General features: G+C 37.2%; 2 protein-coding genes across 2 annotated transcripts; both read left to right on the forward strand.

Annotated features, from left to right (window-relative positions):
• Nucleotides 1-5043: 5043 nt before the first annotated feature.
• On the forward strand, nucleotides 5044-5985 carry LOC101720079 (olfactory receptor 5AN1). The gene has a single exon (XM_004869828.3). It carries the CDS (start codon nucleotides 5044-5046, stop codon nucleotides 5983-5985), a length of 942 nt encoding a protein of 313 aa, XP_004869885.3.
• A 6646-nt stretch (nucleotides 5986-12631) lies between these two features.
• LOC147820763 (olfactory receptor 5AN1) lies at nucleotides 12632-13640 on the forward strand. Its single transcript, XM_087203597.1, has one exon. It carries the CDS (start codon nucleotides 12632-12634, stop codon nucleotides 13571-13573), a length of 942 nt encoding a protein of 313 aa, XP_087059723.1. The 3' UTR covers nucleotides 13574-13640.
• Nucleotides 13641-25460: the final 11820 nt, after the last annotated feature.

The raw sequence follows: 25460 nt of genomic DNA on the forward strand, positions 1-25460 counted from the left end.
TTACATGTTCCATGGTTTCAAAACTATTTCAATATATATGCTAATTCATTTCATTTATATTGCTAGGTTCATTGAAAGGAAAGCTTTGTGCATTATCTATTTTTTTCTTTTTTGTAAGAGTCTTTTTTGTCTATGGCTTGTACTCTAACATTTTGGCCATTCTTTTAAGATTATGGTACACAGTGTATTAATTAATGTTATTCTTTAATGTGTCATAAAATTTTGCTTTATTTTTTCATAGAAGAGTGTTTTCAAAATTTTTTCTTTATTAACACCAACTTGTATACATTGAAATAAAAATTTAAAAGCTTATTAAATAGAAAATTATGCAAACAGATACATTAGTCTAGCATTGATTCAATAAAACATGCTGAAACTATATTTATCTGACACTGTTTGATTTATACTTCAAAGTAAACAAGGGCTACAATGATCATATGATGATATAAAAGTCAGTTCTCTAACAATAACTCATAGTTCTTAACATGTATTTCACTAAACAAAGCACCTAACTACATAAAGCAGATACATGAAATTGAAGAGAAAATCATGGGTCCACAAACATTACTGAAAATTTCAAAACACCTCCCTTAGTAATTGACAGCTTAAAAAGGTAGAAAACTCTGTAATGGAAGAGTTAAAATCAGCAACGTCCTACCTCAAGTGAAGTATTACACTACATACAATAACTGCAGAGTGCACAGTGTTCTCAGAATCATGAGAAACATTCTCCCACATAGACCTTGTTCACAGCAGCAGTTAAGACCTTCACATATCCAAAGAAATGGAAATCCTTCAAAGTGAGCTCTCATACCGTATTAAAGTGAAACCAGAAACCAACAGCAGAAACAGAATACAACACTTTTTCTCTTTTTTCTATTTTGTCTTTTCTTTTGTATTTTATTTATATATTAAGTTCTTCATATAAGATAAACCATGTGGTCTTTAAGCTTGTGTATCTGATTTACTTCACTTAACCTTATGATCTCAAGGCACATCCATTTTCCTACAAATAATTCAAGTGTATCCTTCTCTGTGTCAGTCTAGCACTCTATTGTGTATAAATACCATGTTTTCTTTATCCATTCATCTGTTGATGGATATATATGATTTAGCTTTTATGGATTTTGCTGTTATAAACATGGATACGCATACCTCACTGTGGTATGCTTTTAACTCTTTTGGGAAGATACCTAAAAGGGGAATAGCTGGACCAAATGCAATTTCTATTTTTAGTTTTTGGAAGAATCTTTAAACTGATTTCCATAGTAGTATTATCAGTTTACACTACCACCAATAATGGACAGGGTTTCTTTTCTCCACAGCCTTGCCAGCATTTGTTATGGGTTGATTTCTTAATGGTAGCCATTCTTTCTGGGGTGAGATGGAATTTTAATTTGCATTTCTCGAAAGGACAGTAATGATGAACATTTTTTCATGTATTTATTGACTGTATTTCTTCATCTGAGAAGTGTCTATTCATTTCAGACATCCATTTTTTATTACATGTTTAAATTTGGGGGGCTAAATTTTTTTGAGTTCTTTGTATATTCTAGATATTAGTCCTTTATCTAAGGAGCAGCTGGAAAATTTTTTCCCATTCTGTGGGTTGTCTCTTCATTCTGTTGGTGGTTTCCTTTGATGTGCAAAAGACTTTAATTTAGTGTTATCCTTTTGTTGATTCTTGATATTATTTCTTGTGTAACCAGGGTTTTGTTTCATGTTTGCCTACATCTATGACCTCAAGAGTTTTACCTATTTTGTCTTCCAGCAGATTAAGTGTTTCTGTTCTGATATTTAGATCTTTGATCCATTTTGATTTCAGTTCAGTGCCTGGTGAGAGGTATGGGTCTAAGTTCAACCATGTGAAAAGCCAGTTTTCCCAGCACCATTTGTTAAAGAGGCTGCCTTTCCTCCAGCAAAGGGATTTGGCCCCTTTGTCAAAGATAGTGCAGCTGAGTGTGCCTGGATTTGTTTTTGTATCTTCTGTTCTGTTCTACTGATCCACAAGTCTGGATTTTTTTTTGTCAATACCATGCTGTTTTTATCACTGTAGCTTTGTGGTATAACTTAAAGTCCGGGATTGTGATGCCTTCTGCTTTGCCCTTGTTGCCCAGAATTATTTTTGCTATTCTAGATCTCTCCTGGTTCCATATGAATTTTAGGATTGATTTCTCCAATTCCATAAGAAATGTTATCGGTATTTTTATTGGGATTGCATTAAATCTATATAAAAGACTGGAAGTATGGCCATTTTTATTATATTGGTTCTGCCTATCCAGGAACAAGGGATATATTTGCATTCTCTGATATCCTCTTCCATCTCCTTTTTTGGAGTACTATAGTTTTTATTGTCAAGGTCTTTCCACATCATTTTTAATTAGTCTTTTTTTATAAAATATTTTATTGCAATCATGGGTGGATTATTTCCTCTCAAAGAAGGACAATTTTGAAATGGGTGCAGCCATAGGTGTTATCTACTATAAAGTTGTTACTGAGCTCTAACTGTCTGATATCTACCAGGAAAAAAAGCAAGAATGAAGGAAAGAAAAGAAACAAAAGAGAAGAAAAATTAGATCCCTGTAGTGTTTAGAAATGGACTTACTTTGATTATGTCTCTACATCAAGTCCCATCATAACGTGATACTGGCTGCCCCTTGACTGTGTGTACCCCAAATCAAGCAAATTAAAGAGAAAGTGGTTTGTCTTCATAGCCCTTGTTGGGCTGACCTGCACGCACACTGGATGTGAATCCACTCCTGCCTAGCGAGCGGTAAGAATGTGTGACCATCCTTAGAGCTGATGATGGAAATCTCAGGAATATGGTTAAGACAAGCAACTCTACCCATTCTGGCATTCCCAACCACAGCCAGCTGTTGTGTTTGATTGTTTATAATCATCAATCAAGGATACTAACATCTACTGAACAATTGCTCCATGCCTGATCAGGTACTGAGTATTTGCATGAATTTCCAGTTATTACCCTCTGAGGACACTGACAGTTTTAGGGCTCTTATTTTCCTTGCTGCATTATGAGTAAATCATGTTTACTTTGTTAAAGCCACTCAGACTAGTTGATAGAACAAGATGTTTAAGAAATAAAATTTCAAAATGTGAACCCTTAACTACATTAACACTGCTCCCCCAAAACCAAAATACCCTAAAATCCAGAGAATTCTTGAGATTGAAGGGAAGCTGTACATCCTTTCCTTTTTAATATAATTTCATTGGTACATTTTAGGTATACAATATAATGACATTCATCATTGGAAATTTGCACCTTTACATAATCTCTCTTGGTTCTTATTTTTCCCCCTTCCCCTGCCCTCCCTTCAACCCCTCCATCCCTCCCTATTTACAAAGACTTTGTTTCCATTTTTTCATTTTTTCATATTAATTCCATTCCCTTCTTTTCTTTCCCCTACCCCTCCCACTTCCCCTTCCCCTTTGCCCCTTTTCTTCCTATTTCACATTATCTATTATACCTTTTTGCCCTTATGTCCACTTTCAGTTTCTCACACCAGAGAAACTATGCAGTATTTACACTTGTGTTCTATTTATTTCCCTTAAGAGCATGGTCTAAATGTGCATCAATTTAGCAATAAATGTCTCTAATTTCTCATTTTTTATGGCTGACTAGTACTCCATTTTATTTTTTTTAAACCCACATTTTCTTTATCCAGTCTCCAGTTGATGGGCAATTGGTTTGTTTCTAAGTTTTAGCATTACAAACTGTGCTGCTATGAACATGGGAGCACATATATCACTGTGGTATAATTCTTTTAATTCTTTGGGGAAGATACCCAGCAGTGGAATAGCTGGGTCAAATGGGACCTCCAGCCCTAGTTCTTTGAGGTATCTCTATACTGATTTCCACAGTGGTTGCACCAGTCTACACTCTCACCAACAGTGGAGCAGAATTCCTCTTTACCCACAGCTCCACCAGCGTTTGTTACTGGTTGATTTCATGACAGTGGCCATTCTTTCTGCAGTGAGGTGAAAGCTCAGTGTTGTTTTCATTTGCATCTCTCGAATGACCAGTGATGTTGAACATTTTTTCACATGTTTATTTGCTATTTCTACTTCTTTGTCTGAGAAATGTTTATTCATTTCAGATGCCCATTTTTGGATTGGGTCTTTAAATTTGGAAGGTCTGATCTTTTTAAGTTCTTTATATATTCTAAATAGTAGACCTTTGTCTGAGGAATAGTGAGTGAAAATTTTTTCCAACATTGTGGGTTGTTTCTTCACACTGCTGGTGGTTTATCTCACTGTGCAGAAGCTTTTTAGTAAGAAGAGATCTCACTTGTTGATTGTTTGTGCTAGTTCACGGGAAACTGAGGTTTTGTTCATAAAATCTTTTCCTACACCAATGTGTTCAAGAGTTCTACCTAACCTCTGTTCCAGAAGCTGTACATTCTTTAGATGAAGGCTTCCCTAGGGACACTTTTTCCATAACTTCAGGGATATACATTTTTTGACCAACAATATAGGTCAGAATTACAAATTATGTTCCAGGCTAATTTGCAGAAGTTGTATGAAATACATCTCCTGAAAGTTTCATAAAATATTAACCATGTAAGTAATTTTCTTTAGTACAAAAGAAGAAAATAGTAACTACTATGAACAAGCCAGAACAGAAACTATTTCAAATTAATTTTTGAAAGAAGTCACCTGTGTATTCATGATTGCAAAACAAGTTATATAATGAATTATCAGAAGTCTTCTGAGAAATGTTTTGGTTCAATCAATATTATCTACTTCAATTTGATAACCTTAGCATTTCTAAGGTATTTTAAATTCACGAGTCAACTTAGTTCATAATTCTCACAGACTTCTTGAATGAGTTGACAACCTGCAGCACGAGGTGAGTTCTTGAAAATTTGAAAAGTAGGGTCTTTCCACAGAAGGACAGAGACATGTTTCTTTCTTTCCAGTAGTCACTGGGGGAAAAGTTGGATATATAAAAACTGGTAATGATACAATTTCACCTGAGTCAACAGTGTCCTCACTTTTTTTCCTGATATTAGGAGCACTGAGGCAATGATTATAGAAAGGAATATTACAGAGATCACCCAATTCGTCCTACTGGGATTCTCAGATTTTCCCAGAATCACAGCAGTGCTCTTTGTTATATTCCTGCTCATCTACATCACATGTCTGACCTGGAACCTGTCCCTCCTTGTTTTGATAAGGATGGACTCCCACCTGCACACACCCATGTACTTCTTCCTCAGCAACCTGTCCTTCATAGATCTCTGCTACGTCAGCTCCACGGTCCCCAAGATGCTCTCCAACTTCTTCCAGGAGCAGCAAACTATCACCTTCGTAGGTTGCGTTGTGCAGTACTTTATCTTTTCTACCATGGGGCTGAGTGAATCTTGTCTCATGACAGCCATGGCTTATGACCGGTATGCTGCCGTTTGCAACCCACTGCTCTATTCCTCAATCATGTCACCCACCCTCTGTGTTCGGATGGTGCTGGGGTCCTACATGGCTGGACTCACAGGTTCTTCATCTCAGATATGTGCTTTGCTTCAGCTCCATTTCTGTGGTCCTAATGTCATCAGGCACTTCTTCTGTGACATGCCCCAGCTGCTAACTCTGTCCTGCACTGACACGTTCTCTGTCCAAGTCCTGACCGCTATACTAACAGTGATCTTTGGAATAGCAAATGCCCTGGTTATCATGGTCTCCTATGGCTATATTGTCACGTCCATCACAAAGGTCACGTCAGATACAGGCAGGTCCAAAGCATTCAATACCTGTGTTTCTCACCTGACAGCTGTCTCCCTCTTCTACACTTCCAGTATCTTTGTCTATTTGAGCTCCAGCTCTGGTGGCTCCTCCAGCTTTGACAGATTTGCATCGGTCTTCTACACGATGGTAATCCCCATGTTGAATCCCCTGATTTACAGCCTTAGGAACAAGGAAATCAAAGATGCCTTCCAGAGGTTGCAGAAGAGGATCACAGTCTACTTCTGAGGTCATTGCTTCTAGGATTTCTGACCAATTTGGCCTGTCAGATTCACCTTAACCCACAATAATGTACCCATTACTGGGACTCTACAAGTTTCATACTTACTTTGGGCAAGAAGATTAATTTGATATAAAACAATATGCCAATATGAACCAAAAGCTAACTGGATGTCAGAGGTAGAAAGTATCTTTAAGTCCTAGAGTCCACTGTTTTCATCTTAATTCATTATTGTATCCTCTCACGTTTGATAAGCCACAAGTTTTAGAAACTTTCACTTCCTTTTGCTTCTGAGATTGAAGTCTTCTCTGTCTTGGCTCTCTGCCCTTAAAGATGCCTGACTGATGTCTCCAGTGTCGAGAAACCTTGTCTTTCAAACGTTGTCATGCAGCACACTGAAGACGTGGTGGCAGAATTGACCATTCTGTGTTTCTGAGAGGGTGGGCAGAACACACAGTGAGGACCTGTTGTTTGAAAGAAATGGAGCTCTCCAAGGTCCTGGTTGGCACCTCTGCCCCAGTCTCAGGGAAATTAGTGCTAATCACCCAACAAGGCTTCAGTGGTACTTTTATCTCCACCCACTCTAGCTTAAGGAAGGAAGAGGAGGAGGGGAAATGAAAGGGTCCTAAAAAGACTTAGGAAGAGTTATGTACATGTACCAACTCTCAATGATGAATGTAATTATTATGTATCCTGAACAGACACTAATAAAAATGAAAGTTAAAAAAGGAAAGAGAGGACCATTTGAATTATAAGAGGGGTGGCAAGGGTGATATAATTTCATGAAGGCCTTTTTTAAGCATCTGCTCATCTAATTTCTTGCATCTAGAGTCCAGTAGGGATTTATGTTGGGATTTGATACTCAAAGAACACATTATCACCAATATGATATGTGATATTGTAGGAACCTGACCTCTCTTACTGTTCCCTGTAAGATCCAGACAATTTTCCTGTGGTCAACATAGTCACTGACATCTCACTGTCAGATTGAGAGTGAGAAACTGGAGAGGGGAGGCATAGGAAGAGGGAGAAAAGCAGACACTGAGCCTCCAGGGGACCCAGGGCCCTAGGTCTGACCAGGGAGCGGCAGTTCCACCAGGCTGAGGAGTCCCAAGGAGACTCAGGGTCCACCCAAGGGTGTTTTAAACTCAAAAGAGGTATTTCTTTGCATCCACGTTTAGGTCTAAATTTTATACATGTTGATTATCATTTGTACAGCACTTTGCATTTTGTGTAGTGATTTCACATAGCTTTTTTTTCCACATAGGCTGACAGGTGAGAAATATCCCCATTTTACGATAGAACATTTGAGCACATTGGGGCCTGCTGAGCTCTTCAATGGTAGGCAACGATTCCTCAAAAATCTCACAGTATCTGATATGTAGCACATAAATTCTTCTAATTAGTCAAAAAACATTTCTTCTGTTGGTTGTCTACTCTGCCCAAACTTCATACATTTGCTGTTCTCCTTCAAAACTATCTGAAGACACTGTTTACTGTATCTATTTTCTTTTAAATTCCACATGTGCATGAGGACTATAGTTAATATTATATTATACTCAGGATTTTTTGTTAAATAATAATGTAGCTATTCTTGCCACAAACTGGCAACTATGTGAGAAAATGACCATGTTAATTTGCTGTTTTACAGTAATCATTTTAATATAATATGTATCTGATGATATCATATTGTATACATTAAACACATAAAATTTATTACTAAGAGAAGCTATTCATTTTAAAAGATTAAATCATTTTAGAGTTTATCAGGGACAATATATAAGTATTAATCAAATAACAAAAGTTAAATCAATAACAAATTATCCCCAAAAACTCCCTTCTCCCAACAGATAAAATTGGCTTAAGTAGATCACACCAAGAATGGGAACTTGGGCCAGGGATTTAGCTCAGTGGCACCGCGCCTGCCTTGCAAGTGCAAGGTCCTGAGTTCGATCCCTGGTACCAAAAAAAAAAAAGAATAGGAACTTGCCCAAGACATCTCTGTAAGGCTTAGACCTGGCCCTGTCCATCCCTCCAAAACAGACAACAATATTTACACAAATGACCTTAAGGAGATATTTCAGTGAAGGATTGGAAATCTAGCACATGTCAGAAAGATCTCCATTCACATATGTGATATGTGCCATTAATAACCAGAGTGATGTATATTCTACAAATTCTGATAGATGCTTTCTAATCTTTATCTAATTTAATTTCCTTTAATTCCATATTATAGATGAAAATACTGAGGCTCGGAGAGGTTAATTTACACAACCAGCAAGTGGCAAAACCAGAATTCCACACTAATTGTATGGAACCAACACCTGTGCTTGTAATCAGAATAAGACATGACACCTCGGGAGCCTGTGAATTCATTAATTCCGTGTCCTGAATTTCTCTAACCTTGGTGCTTTGATTCCCCCCCACCCCAGACGCGTAGAAAACATCTGCCTTAAAACAGCAACTGCTGTCATGATGGATTCCCACTGGGTACTGGAGAAAATGTCTGCATGAAGTAAAAGTGTTTTGTGAACAGGGAAGCATGTACCTATTGCTACTGAGCTCAGTTAACAGTTAGCTGTCCTATCTGCAGAAAATCCCTTCACATTTCTAACCTCAGCTTCTTCACCAATAAATTAAAAGTTTGGAACTAGTAGATCCCTAGGTCCTTTCTAGACTTCATGGTCAATAAAAGCTATGATCCTGAGATTAGAATAGGACCACAGGGAAGCAGGGCACAGATCCACATGGCAAAGTGGGACAGAAAATCAGCAGGGACGAAAGCTCCCTAACAACCACAACACCCAAGAGCAAGTACCTGAGCGTTTTCCCCCTCTAATTAGGTTTCTTCTTCCACCTGGGCTCTTGACGCCACGTTTAAGAGGACCCAGTGTGACTGTCATACTTGCTGTGAGTGGACAGCCACTTTGTGCACAGAGGCTTCCACAGAGAAGCTCCATGAGGCCCACTGGAAAATTGTTTGGGAAAAAAATAGGTAGTTTCAACCTTTGGCAAGAACTCTGGTTTCTTGGGTGATCTGGGTCACGATTCAAAACTTGAGTGATGTTTACAGCGGGACCCAGGTACAAGGTTTATGGAAATTAGTTTTTTCTGTTCTTCATCTCTCCTCGCTCCCTCACCTCTGTACCCTGCCCTTAGGGTTCTTTCTCAACTTCTCTTTCTCTTTTCTCATCTCCTTTGACCTTCAGTGAGAAGAATCATCTCAACCCTAAATTTCAGGTATTACTCTGGGGTGATGGATGGGTGTTGAATTATTAAAGAGGTGACTTTGAACCCTGTCTCTTTCTGTTTTTCACTTATATAGCAGGTATGATAGGACTATCTGGACACCGGAAACTGTGCCTAGGGAGCCTGCTGGATTTTAAAAGACAGAAACTGAGAGCTGAATCAAAAACATAGTTTACTGAGTTTCAGGGGGGAAAATCTAAACATGGTCTATGTTTCCTAATTTTCTCCATCTCCAGCACTTTTTTAATTTAATTTTTATCTTTCAGAAGTCTATTTTAAAATAATGATAATTAATAATTCAATTCCATTGAAATGTACAGCTTTGGTTCATGACTTCCAAGGCAAACAAAGTCTTAATGACATCACAGAGTGGTCTTGTATAATTTCTGCCAGACTTTCAGACATCTTCAGACCACTCTCCAGAGTCATCCTTGGGGACCCTGGGGCCTGAAGACACCAGATGGGGAGTCGGAGGTGTCAGAGGTTCTCAGTCCAGGCCCCTTTCAGTCCTTTACTTACATTTTCTGTGTTCAGCAGCCTCCCTGCCTGAACTGATTTTACACCTAGCATGAATCATCAGACTGCCTGAGTGTTAGATCCGCCCCAATGAAATCTGCAGTGTTTACATCACTCACTTTTTCTTCTTCAAATCGTCTTGGAAGAGGGTGAACACATACTCATCATTAATCAAAGAGTGAGTAGATTCAGATTTTTTTCCTTTTTCTTTAATTTACAAAATTTTTAAATGGGAAATTGTTACAATAAATGTTATTATGAATAAGAAAAGCAATGTACAAAGCCTCACTCTTTTCTGGGAGTGGGGGGTCCGTAGAACACACTTAGGTGTGGCTGCCTGAGCGACCAGAAGGGAGACCAAGGGATGCGACTCAGTGCAGCTGATGAGCCTATCATCAGGCTCATTTTCACTAACCTGATCAATCACATTCATGTTTGGGAGCTTTTCTTTGTGAGAGCTTGTAAAGTCAAAATGTTTTCTGTAAATCTAACTCACTCTCAGTACATTTTCTGAGAAACTATCTCAGCAACACTATCCTGAGGGTAAACAGGAAGACATCCGAGTTCATAAAATTATCATGGGAACTGAGCAAAAGTTAGATTCTCATTTCACAACCATGGGGGGGGAGCATTTACTAATGGATTTAACATATATTTATTGAGTGATGCAAATGTTCGTGCACATGACGCTCAGCCCTGAGTAGAGACATCTCCCGGGCCCACTCTGTGTCCCTCAGTGGTGTTTGCGGGAGAGTACTTGGTGAGGAAACACAGGAGTGACAGCAGGGATTTGCAAGCCAGTTTTGTGAGTGATAGCACAGGGATATGAGATGAAAACGAATATGACGATTTCTGTAATCTAAGTTTAGGACCCACCTAAGTTAAGAGGCAGCTTTATTAAGAGCTCCTTGATTCTTCAGTATTGATTCTGCCTTTATTCCCTCTAACAGGAAGAAGTGATGATGGAAGCAGTGTGCTCACACTTGCTGAGCCCTTACCATGTTTGATGCTCTATGTCATTCTATTCCTCCCACAGGAATTTGCCATTCCTGTAAGGTGGTAAATTTCACTCTCTCTTTCAGTTTACAGATGAGACAAGCAAAGCACAGGAAGGTTAAAATCTACAGAAGTTTGTACAGCCAGTAGGTGATGTCTGAAATGCTGAAATTTCTCTTTCTCCCTCATTGGATTGCCCCACAATTTAAGGATTTATGCATCTAAATCACTTATTAAAATATAGGAGCTATACACAATTGAGAAAACACAGTTATTTATGAAGCAGAAAATCAAAATCATATCATTCGCTAATGTTAATATTTGACTTTTAATGTGTAGCATTCTAAATGGTTTACACAATGTGTGTGTGTGAGAGAGACAGAGAGAGAGAGACAAAGACAACTTTAAGAGAGATTATATAAAGTCAATTTTCTCCCCAAATAGTAAAACATTTGGTTCGCTTGTCAGTGGGATGCCTATTCTGAGTTGGTTTGAAAGATATCTTGCAAATTAAAGACATTGCTATTATTGTCTCTTTGTATTTTGTGACTCTTTTTCCCATGACTTTGCATTTGCCAGGCAGGTGCGGCACCATTGAGCTACATCCCTGGCCCTCATAATCTTAATTCAACTGTGTATTATATACGCGGATTTTTTGTCATTACTGTGGTCTGTTTAAACTGTTTAATCAAATTTTTCTTAAACTTTCTGTTTTGGTGTTGTTTCAGCAATATCTTTTCCATCCCAAATTGTATAAGTGCACATCTGTTTATTCCTCTAACACATTTTTATCCGCAGTGAACCAGGTCTCCTAGACCATTTGGGAAAGAGTTCATCCTCTCCCTCATACTGCTTTTAGGAGTACATCATATGGAGGCTTCCAGACGGATGCTTGTTTCATAACTTGATTGGGAACACATGTTTCTGCCCCATCAAAATATGTCAAAATTTTAAATTATATTATGTTTTATGCCAATTTGGAGATGTATTAAATATGTTTTTTAAAGTTTGAGAAATTGTTACAAGTAAGTTAAATAATTTTTCTTAAAACATTTAAATGTAAAAAATATATTTAAATGGCAACCCAGGACAGAACATATTTAAAATTTATTTTGGAAAGAGGAAACCTATGATTTCTAGAAATCATAGAAAGCACCAGTTATTTAATAATTCTCAAAAAATCTTTTGAAAGTCTGATTTAGTTAATGGTTTCTACATTTTACATAATCATCCTAACATTCCTATGGCGTGCTTTACACATTTTACCAGTCAAATTTTAAATATCTCTTTTAGTAGTTTAGATCTTTGATCTTCCAATGTTCCCTATACTGAAGCCTTGCTTGTGTCCTGTGGCTCTATTGGAAGGTGAGGAAACCTTGAAGAGATGAGCTGTAGCTGGAGGAAGTTAGGTAACTGCAGAAGGTGAAGGGGATGTTGGAAACCATTGCCCCTGCTCTTGCCCTTGCTGTTCAGCCACAATGCAGTCAGTGCCCTCCTCAGCCACACACTCCCTGCAATCACCTACCATGCTGCCATGAGTGCAAAGCAAAGGGGCAACTATGGACTAGACCCTCTCAAACCAGGAGCCAAACTAAACTTCCATCCTTTAAGATTGTCTCAGGTGTTCTGTCACAGTGACAAAAATCTAAGACACCTCTTTTCAGTCTCCTAAGACTCCATGAATTGAGAATCTGGAGCACAGAGTAGGCTCTTGATAATTCAAGAAGAAAAGAAGGGTTTTTCCACGGAAGGACAGTGAAGGATTTCTCCTTTTACAGAGGTCACTGAAGGAAAAAGTGGCCAGGTATGAAAATTGTAAAGCTACAATTTCACCTGAGTCAGCAATGCCTTCTCTAGTAGCCTTTCTGATACAGTATTAGGAGCACTGAGGCAATGATAGTGGGAAGGAATAGTTCACAGATCACCCAATTCATCCTCCTGGGATTCTCAGATTTTCCCAGAATCACAGCAGTGCTCTTTTTTATATTCCTGCTCATCTACATTACAAGTCTGACCTGGAACCTGTCCCTCCTTGTTTTGATAAGGATGGACTCCCACCTGCACACACCCATGTACTTCTTCCTCAGCAACCTGTCCTTCATAGATCTCTGCTACGTCAGCTCCACGGTCCCCAAGATGCTATCCAACTTCTTCCAGGAGCAGCAAACTATCACCTTTGTAGGTTGCGTTGTGCAGTACTTTATCTTTTCTACCATGGGACTGAGTGAATCTTATCTCATGACAGCCATGGCTTATGACCGGTATGCTGCCGTTTGCAACCCACTGCTCTATTCCTCAATCATGTCACCCACCCTCTGTGTTCGGATGGTGCTGGGGTCCTACATGGCTGGACTCACTGCTTCTTTATCACAGTTGTGTGCTTTGCTTCAGCTCCATTTCTGTGGTCCTAATGTCATCAGGCACTTCTTCTGTGACATGCCCCAGCTGCTAACTCTGTCCTGCACTGACACGTTCTTGGTCCAAGTCCTGACCGCTATACTAACAGTGATCTTTGGAATAGCAAATGCCCTGGTTATCATGGTCTCCTATGGCTATATTGTCACATCCATCATGAAGATCACATCAGATACAGGCAGGTCCAAGGCGTTCAACACCTGTGCTTCTCACCTGACAGCTGTCTCCCTCTTCTATACCTCGGGCCTGTTTGTCTATATAAGTTCCAGCTCTGGTGGCTCCTCCAGTTTTGACAGATTTGCATCAGTCTTCTACACTGTGGTGATCCCCATGTTGAATCCCCTAATTTACAGCCTGAGGAACAAGGAGATCAAAGATGCCTTGAAGAGGCTGAAGAAGAGAATCACAGTCTACTGCTAAGGTTATAGCTGTGGAACTTCTAACAGAGTTGGCCAATCAGACTCACCTCCCCCCACAATAATGTACCCATGACTGGCTCTACAAGTTTCACACTGACTTTGATGAAGCTTAATTACAAACAGACAAACTGCCAATATCAACCAGTAGCTGACCTGATGTCACCAAGCACAGTATCTCTATTCTGAAAAATAATATTCATTATTTTCACCCTACATCTTGGGTTACCTCATAATTTGTTAATATAGCCACAGGTATTTGTGAGAGAGCAAGTTTTAGAAACTTTACTTCTTTTAGCTTCCAAGTTTGAAAACTTCTCAATCTTAGGGTTTTGTCTCTAAAATATAGACTCTTACAGAGTTCTCCATGATCTGAAAAGCTTCTCTTGTAAATACTATGATGAAGCATCATAAAGACATGGTGGTGACATTGATTCTCTTGGGTCTGAACATGTGGAAATAATAGGAGATCTAACACTGGAAAGAAATAAAGCTGTGGATTGGCCTAGTTGTGCTTCCTGGAAAGGAAAGACCATGATGAGGCAGCTACAGTTTGTCTAAGGCACAGACACTGCAGCATCCTTCATTGTCAATCATCTAACAAGGTTCTGTTCATATCCTTTCCTCCACCAGCTGATGTCCAAGGAAGAAAGAAGTGATCTAAACCATGAAGAGTGGCAGAAAGCAGGGTATGATCTTTTCAGTACTTTCACACATTTTGATGATTGCATTTTTGAATCTAGCCTCCAGTGAGGATTTGTGATGGAAAATGATATCCAAGGTCCGCTTCTCACCTAATAGCAATATCTGATGTAGGACCCTGACCTCTCTTACAATTTCTCATTGAATCCAGAAAACTTACCCTTGGTTGACACAGCCAAAGGGATAATACTATCAGATCATTTCTAATATCTCAAGGACCTGTTCAAGTTTGCTATAAGAAAACTTCTGTGACTTGAGTGTAATAAATACAGTGATCTAGACCTGTGTGAGTTCATTCAAGTCATGGAGACTAACAACAGATATAAGAAACCGATGCACACTTTTTCCTGTAGCTTATTTTCAACACTTTGTGTTCTAGAGTTTTAAGGTGTCTGAAATAATACAATGGAAGGAAAAGAGTGACTTACTTGCATATTGATATTTCACAGGAAGCTCCAAGACCTCTAAGAGGAAATGGTGGTACAGACAGGCCTCTTCTTTCTGCCCCACTATCCCTGTCTTAAGGAAAATATAAAGCTTGTGGTTCTAGCTTTCTGGTAAAAAGAGGAACAAGATGTGTAACAACAATGACTTCAGTCACACTGGTTAGATACAAACTGACTTACACAAACCAGAAGTCATGACATTTCCATATTCTCTATGGATATTCATTCGAGTCTTAATTTTGTAAAGGGGTCCAATCTGACAAGTCACACAGCTTCTTCTGTTTAGTGGAGGACAGTGAACAGGAGCCATTCAAAGGCTGTGCCAAGTTTCTGTGAGTGGACATTGGCCAGGGTTTCAAGCAAGGGAAATGTAGAGGCTCTGAGAAAATGTGATGGCTCACCCTAATCCAAAGAGACGGTGAAATGTGAATAAAGAGCACATGGCAGCCAGCCAGACATAGGTGTGTGCTTCGAAGCATCATTCATTGAAGATGTGTAAGAATGTATGAGAAACTGTTCCTGAAGGACTATGAGGGCTTTCATGGGAGTCCTTCACGTATTAGATGTGAGTGGAGGATTTTTACACACCATTGAAAACCACTTCTCTTTACCTTTAATTTTGAAAAAAAAAAAAATATATATATATATATTTTTTTTTTTTTTTTTTTGGTACCGGGGATCGAACTCAGGTCCTTCCGCTTGCGAGGCAGGCAGCGGAAGCACTGAGCTAAATCCCTGGCCCCTGAAAAATATTTTTGATTGATACAATAATTATACTTGCTCATGGGGTACAACATAAAGTTTTGATATGTGTATATATTGAGGTTTTTTTCTTAAATCTTTTATTAGTACATTTTTAGGTATATAATACCTTTACATTTATCATTGGGTGCTTGTACCTGTACATGATGTATCTTGGTTCTTATTTTTTCCCCATTCCCTGTGCTCCCTTCACCCCCTCCACCCTTCCCTATTTACAAAGGCTTTGTTTCCATTTTCTCCTTTTCTCATAATTTTTCCTTTCCCTTCTTTCCTTTCCCATTCCCCTCCCACTTCTGCTACCACTTTGGGCCTTTCCTTCCTATTTCTAATTATCAATTATTAATTTTAATCATTTTAATCCTAATTTATACTTTTAGTTTCTCAAACCAGAGAAACTATTCGATATTTACACATATCTTACCTGTTTATTTCACTTAAGAGTATGGCCTCAATATGCATACATTTATCTATAAATGTCTCTAGTTTCTCGTTCTATTTTCTTTGCTTAAATTCTTTTATTGGTACATTTTAGGTATACAATACAGTCACATTAGTTTCTATTCTTTATGGCTGAGTAGTACTCCATTTTATATAAAAATAATCTTCTTTATCCAGTCTCCAGTTGATGGCCACTTGGGCTGTTTCCAAGCTTTCACTATTACAAACTGTGCTGCTATGAACATGGGTGCACATATATCTCTGTGGTGTGATACTTTTAATTCTTTGGGGAACACACCCAGCAGGGGAATAGCAGGGTCAATTGGGTCCTAGGACTTTGAGATATCACCATAATGATTTCCACAGTGGTTGCACCAGTCTGCAGTCCCACCAACAATGGAGAAGGGTTCCTTTCTCCCCACACCCCTGCCAGCATTTGTTATTGGTTGATTTCTTGATAGCAGCCATTCTTTCTGGGGTGAAGTGGAATCTCAGCATTGGTTTCATCTGCATCTCTCGAATGACCAGTGATGTTGAACATTTTTTCATATGCTTATTTGCTGCTTTTACTTCTTTGTCTGAGAAATGTCTGCAAGTTTCAGATGCTCATTTTGCATAGGGTCTTTAAATTTGGGGGGGTCTGATTTTTTTAAAGTTCTTTATATATTCTAGATAGTAGTCTTTTGTCTGAGGTACAATTGCTAAAAAATTTTTCCCACATTGTCGGTTGTCTCTTAGCTCTGTTGGTTGTTTCTCTTGCAGTGCAGAAGCTTTTTAATAAGATGAGATCCCAGTTGTTGATTCTATGTGCTAGTTCCCATGCTACTGAGGTTTTGTTCATAAAGCCTTTCCTGTGCCGATGTCTTCAAGAGTTCTACCTAACCTATCTTCTAGCAAGTTTAGTGTTTCTGTTTTAATATTTAGATCTGTAATCCACTTCAATCTTAGTTTAGTGCATGGTCATAGGTATGGGTCTAGTTTTAATCTTTGGAAGGTTGAAATCCAGTTTTTCCAACACATTTATTAAATAGACTAATTTTCCTCCAATGAGGGTGGTTAGTTCCTTTGTCAAAGATGAGGTGGCTGAGTGTGTCTGGAGATGTTTCTGCATCTTCTAATCTATTCCACTGATCCTCTGGTCTGTTTCTTTGCCAGTACCATGCTGTTTTTTATCACAGTAGCTTTGTAGTATAGTTTTGAGTTAGGGGTTGTGATACCCCCCCTGCCATGTCTCTGTTGCTTAGAATTGCTTTTGCTATTCTAGGTCTCTTCTGGTTCCAGATGAACTTTTGGATTGTTTTCTCTAGTTCTGTAAAATATGCTGTTGGGATTTCAATTGAGATTGTATTGAATCTATATAGCAGTTTTGGAAGTATAGCCATTTTCACTATATTGGTTCTTCCTACCCAGGAACAAGGGATGTCTTTCCATTTTCTTATATCCTCTTCAATCTCTTTTTTCAGAGTGCTGTAGTTTTCGGTGTAGAGGTCTTTTGCTTACTCTGTTAGATTGATTCCTAGATATTTCATTTTCTTGGATGCTATTGTGAAAAGAATTGTTTCCCTAATTTCTCTCTCAGTATGTCTGTTTTTTGTGTACAAGAAAGCTATTGTTTTTTGAGTGTTGACCTTGTATCCAACTACTCTATTGAATCCGTCAATTAAGTCTAGAAGTCTTTTGGCAGAGTTTTTTGGGTCTCCTATGTAAAGTATTGTCAGCAATAATGATAGTTTCACTTCTTCCTTTCCTATCTTTATTCCTTTTATTTCTTTCTCTTTTCTAATTGCTATGGCTAATGTTTCCAGAACTATATTGAACAGGAGTGGTGATAGTGGGCATCCTTGTCTTGTTCTTGATTTTAGCATGAAAATTTTCAGTTTTTGACCATTTAGTATGATGTTGGCTGTTGGTTATTCACAGATAGCCTTAATCAGGTTGAGATCAAGACCTTTTATTCCAATTTTCTGTAGAGTTTTTATTATGAATGGGTGTTGGAGTTTGTCTAATGCTTTCTCTACATCTATTGAGATGACCATATGGTTTTTGTCATTGGCTCTGTTAATATAGTGTATTACATTTATTGATTTACGAATGTTGAACCATCCCTGCATCTCTGGGATAAATCCGACTTGGTCAGGGTATATGATCTTCTTGATGACCCTTTGTATTCTGTTTGCCAGTATCTTGTTGAGGATTTTTGTATCCATGTTCATTAGGGAGATTTTGGCCTGTAGTTCCCTTTTTGTGTTGGGTCTTTCCCTGGTTTTGGAATCAAAGTAACACTTGCTTCCAGGAATGAATTTGGAAGTATTGCTTCCATTTCAATTTCATTGATGAGTTTAAAGAGTAATGGTGATAGTGCTTCTCTAAATGTCTTGTAGAATTCAGCAGTGAAGCCATCAAGACCTGGGCTTTTCTTTGTTGGTAGATTTTTAATTATGTTTTCAATTTCACTCATTGTAAATGGGGTGTTTAGAATTTTTATATCTTCTTTATTTAATTTTGGCAATTTGTATGTATCTAGGAATCTGTCCATTTCTTCTGTGTTTTCCATTTTATTAGAGTACAGGTTCTTGAAGTAGGTATTGATGATCTTCTGAATTTCTGCTGGATCTGTTGTGACTTCACCTTTTTTGTTCTTAATAGCATGGATTTGTGCCTTTCTTTCCTTTTTTTGATAAGGTTGGCTAAAGGTTTGTCGATTTTATTTATTCTTTCAAAAATAACAGCTCTTTGATGCATTGATTTTTTTTGTAACATTCTCTTAGTCTCCATTGCATTGATTTCTGCTCTAATATTTATAATTTCCTCCCTTGTATGAGCTTTGGGTTTGTTATGCTCTTCTTTTTCTAGGAGCTTGAGGTTCAGCATTAGGTTGTTTATTTGAGCTCTCTGTTTTCCTAACATGGGCATTCACTGCTATGAATTTCCCGCATAGAACTGCTTTCATTATGTCCCATAGATTCCTGTATGTTGTACTGGCATTATCATTTACTTGTAGAAACTGTCTAATTTCTTCTTTAATTTCCTCTATGACCCATTGGTTGTTCAGGAGAGTGTTATTCAATTTCCATGTGTTTGTGGGGTTTTGCAGTTTCTTATGCTATTGATCTCCAATTTTATTGCACTATGATCTGATAATTTACAGGGAGTAGCTTCAATTCTTTTGCATTTACTTAGACATGTTCTATGTGCTAGTATGTGGTCTGTTTTGGCGAATGACCCATGTACAGCCGAAAAGAATGTATATTCTGATTTTGTAGGGTGGAACACTCTGTAAACATCTATTAAGCCCATTTGTTCAATAGTCTGGTTCAGTTCTAGAATTTTGTTGATGATTTTTTGTCTAGATGATCTGTCTATTTGTGATAGTGGGGTGTTGAGGTCCCCCACTACAATTGTATTAGTGCTTATTTGGCTTTTCATGTCCATTAATATTTGTTTTGTATAGTTGGGGGCATTCGTATTTGATGCGTATATATTTATGATTGTCATCTCCTCCTCTCAGATTGTTCCCTTCACAAGGATGTAGTGAATATGTGTATATATTATGAAATGCTCAAATCAGTATAATTGACATATCCATAACCCTAAACATTCATGATTTATTAGTTGTAAAAACATTTAAAATTCTCTCTTCTAGTTGCTAAATTATTTAGAAGTTCTATTCTTACTTTATTGATGAAATTTAGTACTGTTTTCTATAATGATTCTACTAATTCATATTCCCACCAACACCATAGAGAATCCTTTTCCTCCATACCCTCACCAACACTTGTTATTTTGTCACTTTTCATAATAGTCATTCTAACTAGAGGGAGGTGTTATAGCCATGATTTCTCCTTCATATCCCTGATAATGACTGATGCTAAACATTTTGTCATATTTTTCAAGATTATTTATTCATGGGTTTTACTTATTGCTTCATGTGGTTATTTGGAGGTTTTCTGCTTTTTGGTTTGATTAGGTTGCTTATGCATTTTGGAACATATGTTCACAAATGTCAGTTGTAATTGGTAAAGGTACTCTATTCTCTAGGTTGTCTCTTCATTCTCTTGATTGTTTTCTTTACTGTGTAGACGCTCAGTAGCTTGATATAGTCCAATTTGTGTAGTTTTTCTTTGTTGCCCATTCTTTTGAGGTTTTGCTCTTTAAATCATCTTAGACTAATGTCATGCAGCTTTTCTTCTCTAATTTTTCTGGTAGTTCCATAGTTTCAGGTCTTAGTAATGACTCTGTATTCCACATTGAGTTCATTTTTATACATGGAGAGAGATTAGAACATTTCATTTTTCTGCATGAGGAATTCTAGTTTTCCCAGCACCATTTGTTGAAGTCATACTTTCTCCAATGTGCATTCTGTTTTTACTTTGTCTAGTCAGGTTGTGTGTTAGCTTTTATACCAGAATCAAGCTGTTTGGTTACTGTAACATGCTAGTATCTGTTGAAGTCAGCATTGTGATGCCTCCAGCCTTGTTATTCTTAAGATTGATCTAGCTTTTATGATTCCACATTAATTTTTTGATTTTTTTCTGTGGAAAATATTGGCATTTTGATAAAAACTGAGTCTGCAGATAATTTTAGCAGTATTTATTCTTCTAATCCATTAACATGGGTTATATTTTTATTCATTTGTTTGTCCTTTTCAATTTAATCAATGTTTTATACTTTTCACTGTAGAGAGCTTTCACCTCCATTGTTAGATTTGCTCCTAGGCACTTTATTTTCTGTGTGAATGACAGCCATAATTGGATTGTTCTCTTGACTTCTTTTTCATAGAGCTCACTATTAATTCATTCATCAGAACACTAGTCATCGCTTCTCAGCCTTTTGGCTAAGATCAAGTGCAGAACACTAGTGATTTTTAAATGTTGATTTTATATCCTGTTACTATGCTGAATTCACTTTTTAGACCTAAGAGTTGTTTGGTAGAATTATTATAAAGTTTTATATATATAAGGTTATGCCATTATCTGTAAATTCAGACAATTTAATTTCTTCCTCTCTAACTTGGATACCTTTTCTTTCTTGCTCCTGATTTCTCTTCCTAGGAATTCTAGTACCATGTTGAATAGAAGTGATGACAGTGGGCATCCTTGTTCTGTTCATTATGATTTTAACCACAAATTTTTCTTGTGGCCTTAATCATGTTGAGGTTCATATCTTCAATATCTAACTTGCTAAAAATTTTTATGATGAAATAATTTTGATTTGGGTCAAATATTTTCCTACAAATATTAAATTGTTCATATAGTTTCTGTCCTTCATTCTGTGTCACACTCATTGAGTTGCACTTATTGAACCATTGGTGCATCTGTAGGATGAATTCCACCTAATCATGGTAGATGATCCTTTTAATTAAAATTCTTTCTGGTATATGTTGGCAATATGTAGTGATTTCATTGAATTTGGGGAACTGCAACCCATATGTATCACATATTGATCATACTTAGTCCCTCTTCCCTCCTCACTTCCTGTCTTCTCCGTCCTTCCCCATGTCAGCTTCCCACCTCTACAGAGCCTGACTCCCTGTTTATTAACATGGTTCTTTTATTCTGCTTTTTCAATGGCTTCTGTTTTGGATCTGTCGTATTAGAGGAAAAACCTTTTGAGACTAACATATATCACTTAGTATAATGGACTCGGATCCACCCAGTTTTCTACAAATGACTCAAATTTCTTCACCTTTAGAGCTGACTAGTACCCCATGGTGTCTAAGTGCCACATTTTATTTATCCAGTCATCTATTGATGGGCATGTATACCACTTCCACAGTTTAGCTCTTGTGAGTTATGCTGCTGTAACCAGGGATATGCATGTATCATTGTGGTATGATGTCTTTAGCTCCTTCGAGAAAATATCTAGGAGAGGCATGGCTGGGTCAAACAGAATTTTTAGTTTTAGTTTTTTGAGGAATCTCCACACTGATTTCCATAGTGGCTGCACTAGTTTACATTCCCACCAACAGTGTAGAAGAGTTCCTTTTATTCTACAACCTCATCAGCATCATTTGTGGTGTTTCAAGTCCATGATAATGCCCATTCCTACTGGAGTATGGTGAAATCTCAATGTTTGCATTTCTCCAGTGAACAAAGATGTTGAACATTATTTCAAGAAGTTAGAGGCAATTTGTATTTTTTCCTCTGCAAAGTGTGTATTCATATTAATTACCCATTTTATTGGGTTTTATCTTTGGGGAGGGGACTTTTTTATTTCTTCCCACATTCTAGATATTAGTCCTCTAAGGAATAGCTAGCAAATTTTTTTCCAATTCTGTAGGTTGTCTCTTTACTCTGTTGGGTTTTTTTATTTTGCCATGCAGAAGCTTTTTCATTTGACATAATTCCATTTGTTTATTCTCAGTATTATTTCTTGTACAATTGGGGTTCTCTTCAGGAAGTGTTTTCCTGTGCCTATGTCTCCAAGAGTTTTATCAATTTGTTCTTTCAGCAAATTCAGTATTTCTGCATTTACATGTAGGTCTTTGTTTCATTTTGACTTGATTTTAGTACAGGGTGAGAAATATGAGTCTATCTTGATTCTTCTGCATGTGGATATCCAGTTTCCCAACACCATTTGTTAAAGAGGCTGTCTTTTCCCTAGCATATATTAGCACCTTTGTTGAGAATGAGAGGGCTGAAGGTGCTTGGGATAGCTTCTGCACCCACTAACCTATTCCATTGGTCAACATCTCTGTTTTTGTGCCAGTACCATGCTGTTTTTACTACTATGGCTTTGTAGTATAACTTTGTCTGGGATTTGCCTCCTGCCTTGCTCTTGTTGCCCAGGATTGCTTTAGCTAATGTGAGTTATTTCTGATTCAATATATATTTTAGAATTTTTTCTAATTCTGTAAAGAAAGCTGATGTTTTGGTGGAGATTACATTAAATCTATATGTCAGTTTTGGTATTATGATCATGTTGACAACATTCTGCCTAGCCATGACCAGGGAATGTCTTCCCATTTTCTAATGTCCTCTTCAATCTCTTTTCTTCAGAGCAATATAGTTTTGTTACAGAGGTCTTTCACTTCATTGGTTAGCTTAATTCCTGAGTGTTTAAATTTCTGAAGCTACTGTGAATGGGATTGTTTTCCTGATTTCTTTTTCAGGGGCTTCATTCTTAGTGTATAGGAACACTATAGATTTTTCTGTGTTTGTTTTGTATCCTGACACTTTGCTGAATTTTTTTACTATTTCTAGAAGTTTTCTGGTGCAGTTTTTTGGATACTCTAAATAAAGAATCATGACATCAGCAAACAAGGATATGGAGCTGTGTCCACTGCAATTCTGTCTTTTTAATTTCTAATTTTATAGGCCTTCTCGTTCCTTCTTGGTAAGTTTGGCTAAGTGTTTTTCTACAATGTTTATCCTTTAAAAAACCAAATCTTTGAATCAATGATTCTTTGTTTTGTTTTGTTTCTTTTGTCTCAATTTTATTAATTTCTTCTCTAATCTTTAAAATTCCCTTCCTTGTATTGGTTTTGGATTTAGATTGCTCTTGTTTTTCTAGGACTTTGAAGTGTATCCTTAGGTTACTTATGTTCTGTACCGATCAATCTGTTTTTCTAACATGGACATCATAGCTATAAACTTCCCTCTTAGGACTATTTTTGTTGGTCAACATACCCATAAATTCTAGAATGTTGTGCTAAAATTATCATTTGATTTTAAGAACTTTTTAATTTTTTTCTTAATTTCTTCTGTGATCTATTGATTATGCAACAGTGTTTAATTTAATATCTATGTGTTTGCATAATTATTGAATCTCTTGCCATTGATTTCTAGTTTCATTCTGCTATGATTTGATAATATTCATGAAATTATTTTGATTCTTTGTACTTATTTAACCATGCTTTATGGCCTAAGATGTGGTCTATATTAGAGAAAGTTTCATGGACTGCTGAGGAAAATCTGTATTGTGTTGTTAGGTGAAAGACTCTATAGGTAGCTATTAAGTCCATCTGTTCAAAGGTATGGTTCAACTCTCAGATTTCTACACTGATTTTTTTTTGTCTTGCTGACCTATTTATCATAGTGGAGTAGTAAAGCCCCCACTATGATAGCATTGATGTTTGTATGATCTTTTATGTCCAGGAGTATTTGTTTTATGAAGTTGTGTGTGCTGACATTCAGGGTGTATATATTTATAATTGTTATCTCTTCTTATTGAATTGTTCCCTTACCAGTATGTAATGACATTCTTTGTCTCTTCTGATCACTTTTTGCTAGAAGTTCTCTCTGTCTGAAAATGGTGTAGCCACTCCTGCTTGATTTTTGTCTAGTGTTGCATAGAGTATCATTTTCCGGGCCGGGGATTTAGCTCAGTGGTTTTGCTGCCTGCTGCGCAAGAGCAAGGACCTGAGTTCAATCCCCCATACCACAAAAAAAAAAAAGTTTCATTTTCCTCCTTTGATTTTTAGTCTATGTATTTCTTTACGGATGAGGTTTGTCCCTTGTATACAACATAAAGTTGTGTATTTTTTTGTGTGTTTTTGGTCCAATCTGCTAATCTGTGTCTTTTGTTCTTTTAATTGAGGAGTTAAGATCACTTACAGTGAGAGTTATTCCTGAAAGGAATTGGCTCATTCCTGTCATTGCATTATTTCTCTGTTACTGATTACTTTCCCATTTTAACTGCTCACTCTGCTTGATGCATTCATTCCTGTAGACTCCTTGGTGTTGTTGACCTAATCTTCTCTGCCTAGGATTTGAGTATTTTTTTGTAGTGCTCATTTAGTGGTCATGAATTCCTTAAGGTGATTTTTTTTGTTATGGTCAATCCTTATTTCTCCATCAATTTTGAAAAATAGTTTTGCAGTATAAATTAATCTTGGTTGAAAATTGTTTTCTTTTAGGGCATGAAAAACTTCACTCCAAGCTGTCTAACTATAAGATTGGTGTTGAGAAATCTGCTATAATTCTGGTAGGTTTGCTGTATAAGTGATTTGTTGCTTCTCTCTACAGCTTTTCAAATTCTATTTTTATATTGGACTTCTGGGATTTTAACTATAATGTTCCATGCAGAAGTGCTTTCCTGATCATGGCTATCTGGACTTTTATATCTCTTGGTTACCTGGACATTGAATTCTTTCCCTAAACTTGGAGTATTTTCTGCTATGATTTGGGTAAATAAATGTTTATATTTTTTATGCTGTCTTCTAGTTTTCCTCTACCTCTTGTAATTCTTAGGTTAGTTTTACTTGAGCCGCCTAGCATTTTCTGAATCCGTTTTTCATGGTCTCTTATTTAAAGAAATCTGAGTATATGATCTTTTGCCCTAGCCTTACGTGTTCTGGTTCTCTTTGCATTGATCATTTCTGTTGCCTATATTTTCAGTAGAATGTTTGATATCTTGGATTTCTGTTTGGTATCTTTCTATGGTCTCTAATTATTTACTAAAATGATTGTTTGTGTCTCGTATAATCTTAATTCATTCACTCAACTTTGTGTTTGCATCTCCTTTAATCTCACTGGTATTTTATCAATGAAGTTTCTTATCTCTTTAATTACATCATCTTCAATAAGAAGAAATTGATCAAAT

The sequence above is a fragment of the Heterocephalus glaber genome, unplaced genomic scaffold, assembly GCF_053883595.1.
Source record: "Heterocephalus glaber isolate CG9 unplaced genomic scaffold, H.glaber_assembly_v1.0 deba00001805, whole genome shotgun sequence".
In the NCBI taxonomy this organism is placed as follows: Eukaryota; Metazoa; Chordata; class Mammalia; order Rodentia; family Bathyergidae; genus Heterocephalus; species Heterocephalus glaber.